We start from the raw sequence: 6,783 nt of genomic DNA on the forward strand, positions 1-6,783 counted from the left end.
GAGGTTAAGTGACTTGCAAGGGTCACAGAGCTAGAAAGAAAGTGTCTGAAGCTGTATTTAAATTCAGATCTTCCTCACTCTAGGTTCAGAGCTCTATCCATTGTACCATCTAGATCCCTCAAAATATGAAGGAGAGTCCTTTCCTTATATAAAGGGGAGAATGAGAAGAAAGGCAAATTCCCCAGTGAGTAGAAGAAGCCCACAGAATGTCACTTTTGTATTTTAACAATCCTTAGATTTTAAAAACAATTAGACATTTGTATTTGCATGCTGTCTCCTCCATTAGATTGTGAGCTCCTTAAGGGCAGGTACTGTCTTTTGCCTCTTTTTATATCCCCAGTGTTTAACGGAGTGCCTGGCATGTAGTAAGTACTTAATAGATGTTTACTAACTGATGGGCATGATAAATGAATGTTTACATTACCTTGCTAATGCATTCTGAACTGCTATCCAATCTCACTTCTAGTTACCTTTTTAAGCCTTGAATGAGCCTTCTCAGGTCTATAGAAATGTTGTTTTCTACTGTGCTTAAGCCCTCTTGACTCTTCTATTAATATTCTCATCATTTGCCTTTTAAGATAAAATATGGCTCATATCTTCTTTTTCTTTAACATGATTCTTCAGTGCATGGCTGGGAAATTAATTGCTACTGTAGCCTTTTAAAAATACTCTAAAATACAGGTACTGTACAAGTCCATGTAAATTCATGTACCAGAGAATATGCCACAATACAAATTTTCTAGATAATAAATGATTGTCTTTATTATTATTGGTTTTGGTGGTGTTGGTGATAATAGCACTTATTTCATTCTCTAAAATTATAAAATGCTTTAAGATTTAGCTCCTTTAATAGTAATAGTTCACATGAATATAATGCTGTAATGTTTATAGTATTTTCCCTACAACACCCTGTAAGGTAGGCAGTTTAAATATTATTAGCCTCATTTTGCACATGAAACACAGAGAGGTTAAGTGACTTACCCACAAGCACACAGCCAATAATTCCAGAGCTGGTATTCAAATCCAGCTCTTCTGACTCCCAATCCAGTGATATTTGCTCTATATCCTGTGACCTTTAATTAATATTTATTCAAAAGTATTATGTCAACCATAGTACCCCGCATGCTGCATACCCAAAATCCTTATAAATTATTAATCTCACACACACACACACACACACACACACACACACACACTGATGCAGAATGCTGAAACCAGTAAAACAAAATAAACTGAAGGGATTTCTAGTTTGAGGGAGGTAGGGAAGGGAAGAGAGGTGGTGTCATTTTAAACTAAGAAAAAATGGAAAATATAAGTTTTCCAATTGTTAAAAGAATGAGGACTAAGGTTGAGAAAATAACAGAGACAGGACTGCTTCTCATTGTCCTAAAACAAATTAAGAGACAGGGTCAGGGATGTGCTAGAGATGGCTCAGCATCATAGAACAGATGGGATTTAAAGAATAGAAAAGGGTGAGGTAAACAGCATTTTCTTGCAAATGTTGAAGGAATTAATTAGGAATGTAAAGAATTTCCAGGAGGAAGGTGCAGAACAGGAAGTGGGTTTTAAAAATTGAGTGAGCAGTTTGGAGAGAAGTTGAGAGAATCAGTTTGGCTCACAAATTCAATAGACCAAAAAGGGGATATAGAACATATCTTCACAAAGAGACATTTACATTCATGCCAAGGAGTGGGTGAATACAATCATAAATAAGCAAACAACCCCTTTCTTAACTCACCAGAAGTTTTGGGTTTTTGGAAAGAAACTGCTTCTCTCTCTCTCTCTCTCTCTCTCTCTCTCTCTCTCTCTCTCTCTCTCTCTCTCTCTCTCTCTCTCACACACACACACACACACACACACACACACACACACACTAACTCAAATCCAAATGAAAAGGTATTTCATTTAGGTCCTGCAGAAGGTGTGGTGTCTTTGTGCAACCCTAATGTTTACACACATAGGGAAAGGAAACTTTCTTTTGAGAGTGGAGAAGAGGAAAATTTGAAGGGAAGACTTTGGGAAGGTAGACTGGGGAAATAAGTTTGAAAGGGTGATATTTGGGACTAGTTAGATTTTTTTTTAAGTTACTATTGTATTTAGTTCCTTCAGGTGAGGCAGTGAATAACAAGAAATTAGTGGATGTCATTTTATTAGCTTTCTATTGAATTATTTATCACTCACAAACTAGCCTATTATCTAACTCCACTTTCAAGGATAAGCTTCAAACTTTTATATTCAAAGTGAGATAACTCTAGGAAAGGCTTTTCTTCTCTTCTCTTCCCTTGTTTAATACAACAGCTATTGGAAGCCTTTAGGACAGTGTGGAACCTTGGCATCAAACCAGGAAGGCCCAACTATTTGCACGGGCTTAAAGGATGCCGAATAGATCACACATCTTTAGTTTAAAGTGGCTCTTCCTGGGCAGAAAGTTCAGCCTCATTGCAGACTCTGTATTATATATCCATGTCCCCCAGTCCTTATACACATTCCTTAGAATGCCTTACTGGGGAAAGTTTGATTCAATTCAATTCGGCAAAAACATATTAAGCATCCAGACCTGACAGGCACTGGAAACCACGCTCAGTTCTTGTTGTCCCAGCCCTCGATATTCCAAGGGTATTCGTAGGTAAGAGGGCTTTAATGTGGTGTGGAAGGAAACAGGCCGCTGTGTCAGAACTGCAGTGAGCAGCAGGTTACTTAGGGCTTTGGAGGGCACTAGAAAGGGATGTGGTCCCTCTGACATTTCTCTCCCCCTCAAATCTCCAGCTCTGAAGATGCTATTGGTGTGCTCCCACGGGACCCCGCCTAGTTCAGCTCTCACCCCTGTTTGGTGCGATGTTATCCGCCTGCACTAATGCCCTGCTTTTTAAAAACAACTTTGCCAGTCCAGTAGTTGCTCATTCAAATATACAATGAACAGACTCCAAGAGGTTTACAAACCAACCATTCTCACACAGCGGGCCCAAACAAGAGAGCTCCTAGAGGGAAGGAAGAATAGTGCATATTCAGGGAGGATTTCACGGAGAGCCAGGCTAGTTTAGCTCTTCTCAGTAGAGGGAGAGTTGCGGCAACTGACCCAGAAGAGGGAGAGGAGATGGATGCAGGTTCAGAGTTGACTCCTCAGCCTGGACCCCGGAGTGGGGCCGCGCGCCCTGCGGCCGCCTTTTCAACCCTGGGAAGCCAGCCTGTGCCGGGAATTTAGGGCATCAAGCTTTGGGAGGAGCACCGAGGAACTGTTGAGAAACCCAGCTTCCTCTCAGATGATGAGCCTGAGACCCTAAAAAGTTCCTTGCTGGGGAAGACCCCACGCACACTGGGGGGGATCTGTCCAGAGTGCTGAAGAAGGGTCTGCTGCAACCGCGGGGTAGGCAGGCTGACTGGCCGGCGGGCTGGCGGGCTGGCGGGCTGGCGAGAGGGCGGGCAGGAGGACACCGCCTCCCGTGGACCTCCCTCCTAAGGAAGCCCGCCTCCAGCCAGCCCTCCCGCCCTGGAGCGAGCCTCCCTGCCCCGATAGAGAGGCAGCAGCACACCTCGCGAGCAGCTGGGCTGTTCAGCCCCCATCACCTGGCTCTTTTCGCCCTTCGGGCCTCCTGATCGTTCACCTTTCCTTCTCTACCATTCTCCTCACCACCACCACCACCCAGCCACATCTCCTTCTCTTGTCCTCCGTGGTCAGTAAAAAGCTTCCTCCGCCTCCCAGCCCTCCAGCCTCGGTCTGCATCCACTCTCCAGATCTCGTCCTCACCCGGGGGCCAGCCCCGCCGAGGTCCTTCCTCGGGATCCCCGACCCTCCCCTTACCCCAATCGGTCGGTTCTCCCCCAATATCCCAGCACAGCCTGGCTTTAGCACCCCCCGCCCCGGGCTCTTTACCTTTTTCTTTCGGTCACGAGAGCGGTTCCTCCGTTTCCTGTTGGATTCCTCCTTTTCCTTCTGCTCCTGAAGGGCCTGAGCCTCGATGTCTTTAATTTTCTTCAGCTGTTTGGCTGCTTGAGCCATGGCGGGTTACGGAGCTGCAGTCCCCGCCTCCCCTGGAGCCCCAGTTCACACTTCGCTGCTCAGAGCACCAACACCCTCCCCGCCACCACCACCAAAAAAAAGTCCCTACCCTCCCTCCCTGTTTCCCTCCCTCCCTCTCTCTCTCTCCCCGCTTCACCCGGGCTGAGAGCTTCACAACCACGAAGGCAATCCGGGCGGGCTCAGGCGCAGGCTGGGTCCTTAGCCCAAGCAAGTGGCGAGGAACCCTTTACGCGGTGGCGTTGAGACGCCCCCGATCCAGCGTCCCCAGAGGCTCCCTGCGCCCGGTCCAGCCCCGAAGCGTGAGAGCCGCGGTGTCCTCCTTCTGGGACGGGGATGGAAGCTCGGGCCGCCTCTCCTGCAGCAGGAACCGCGGCGGCAGGGGGTGGGGGAGACAGCTCGTAATGCAGAGAGAGAGAGAAAGAGCTGTCCGCGGGAGGGGGCGGGGGGAATCGCTGCCCGCGCTGGATGCAGGAGGACGGCGGCGAGGCATCGAGCTGGGGAGCCGGGCCGGGTCGGGCCGGACGGAGGGGTGAGGTTTCCCCTCCCTAGTTTGCTGTGGCGCCGATCTGGGAGCTGGAACCTCCGGGCAGCCAGTCAGTCCGTGGCTTTACCACTGCAATGCTGCTGAGGTGCGCACATTTTCCGAAAGGACTGCCGCTTTCGCTGCTGCTGCTGCCGTCGGGGTGGTTTTGAGGTGACAAAGCCTTCTCCTTCTCCCCCCCTAAGCCTACTCCCCACCCCTCCGTCCCGCCACTGCCCCCCCCCTTTATTTATTTTACGGAGAGCTAGGGAGTAGGTTCGCCCAACACCCTGTTGGAAGAGGCATCTCTGCTACCGCCAAAGGCTGGGGCGAAGTACTCTACAACGTAGCCCCAGCAGCAGCAGCATCTCCAGGCTCAGCCCCTCCGACGAGCAGAAGGGGGCGGGGGAGGGGACGGATGCTGGCTGAGGCTGAGAGGACTAAGCCAGGGATTCATTGTGCTTTCTGTCTACGCAGGCAGCATCGAGGGAGGGTGGGGAGGAGTAGTAAATTGCAATACCTCAGCCTCTTTCCTTCTCCTACTGGGTCACACTCAGCCGGGTACCATTCCCTCCCCTGGGCTGCAGTTTCAGAGATCCCATGAGAAGAGGTGGAAGATTCTTCCCCCTACTGTCACCCGCCGAGAACTTGATTTGCCCTTTTCAGACCATGTGGGGACTTCATTTGCATATTTACCAATTATAGATAGAAAACGTGCACAGAATCAAGGTAACAGTTTCTCCTTTGACAGGAACGGAGTCAGAATGCCCCTTTCCTCCCAGCCCCTTGACTTGCACACTCTCCGAGGCTGCCCTATTCCATTAATGATTACTGAGTCAGACGGGTCTTTGCACCATTGCTCCCAGAAGACAGCACAAGCCCCATTAAAGTTTCCCACAGCACATGTCAGGCACTCTTCAGCTTAAGTCTCATTGGCATTGCTCCAAGAAAGGTACGAAGATATTAAAGGGAAAAAAAAACATCAAGGTTAAATACATAGAGAAAGGTATCAAATCAGGTATCAAAAAAGGTATCAAAGAGATCAATTATTCTTAATATCAATAAATCAATCAACAAGCATTTATTAAATGCCTATGCTAAACACTGTGTTAAGCACTAGGGGGAGATGACATATGTGTGTATGCATATATACACATACATACAGATAGGCTACTGAGTTGAGAAGGGAAGAAACATACATTTCAGTCAGTGCAGAAACATAACTGGCCACCCACTATTAACTAAAATGTCACCTTTAAAATTAGATGAAAGGATTGAAATAGCACTGAATAGAGCCTGCCCTAGGCGAAGTTTACCCTGCCCCATCCAGCGTCTGGTCTCAGCAGTCAGTACCTATGCTTCTATTTCATCTTGGTACTCTCCCTTCTCCCCACTCCCCACTATCTTGTCATCCATACCAGCAGGCTCTTGTCTTTAGAGGCTCACAACTTATTAGAAATCCAATGTGTGAGTCGTTATGGCTTAATACTTCCCAGGAGAAGAAACATTCCAGTAGGGAGTCTCAAAAGGTCAAAAAAAATTTTCTAGAACCAAATGAAGAAATTTATAATGGAAGTAGACAGCGGGGTTGATAATTTTGAAGGCAGGGAACCTTCTTTGTTGCACTCTCAAATCACACTAGGTGTTTAGTTGGTGACCATGGAAAGGACATTGAATTTGGATGGATACATACATACATGTAGAAGTAGATGGAACATCTGTTAAGCTTCAAAAAAATTTTAAGATGGTCCCTATTTTCAAGGAGCTTTCATTCAAATAAGGTAAGACAAAACAAAGGAGGAGCTGGAAAGGCTGTTTGTGGGAATGTAGAACAGTTGGAGGAGTATATTGAGGGGGAAGTGCACATCATAGCTAGGGCATCCAAAAAATCCAGGATTCACTGGTCCAGATGTCAGGTCTTAGGTAGAAGTCATCCCAATTAAGGCAGCTGGTGGGGAGTTGGAGCAGTTTGGAAAATGACTTGAGCTTGGGGGTAACTTCTGACTTGGAGTCAGAAGATCTGCACTCCAACATTATTGGCTATGTGACCTTGGACAAGTCATATGGACCCTCTGTAAGCCTCAGTTTCCTTGTTCATAAAATAGGAACAGGAATGTTTTCAATACTGATTCCCCTCCTCCCACAGGGCTGTTGTGAAGAAAAACACCTTATAAATTAAAACAGTGCTTCATAGAGCCATCAATCTGGGAACTCTCTCCACCAGTCCAGAACACAACCTCTCTAT

At 47.1% G+C, this 6,783-nt stretch overlaps 1 protein-coding gene across 1 annotated transcript in view; it reads right to left on the minus strand.

Moving 5' to 3' along the window:
- ANK1 (ankyrin 1) overlaps nt 1-3,997 on the minus strand; it is a 344,837-nt gene extending 340,840 nt beyond the window's left edge. The window contains 1 exon segment of the mRNA XM_043987736.1: nt 3,872-3,997. Coding sequence (XP_043843671.1) covers nt 3,872-3,997 — 126 coding nt within the window.
- Between the last annotated feature and the right edge of the window lie 2,786 nt (nt 3,998-6,783).

Source organism: Dromiciops gliroides, chromosome 2 (assembly GCF_019393635.1).
Source record: "Dromiciops gliroides isolate mDroGli1 chromosome 2, mDroGli1.pri, whole genome shotgun sequence".
NCBI lineage: Eukaryota > Metazoa > Chordata > Mammalia > Microbiotheria > Microbiotheriidae > Dromiciops > Dromiciops gliroides.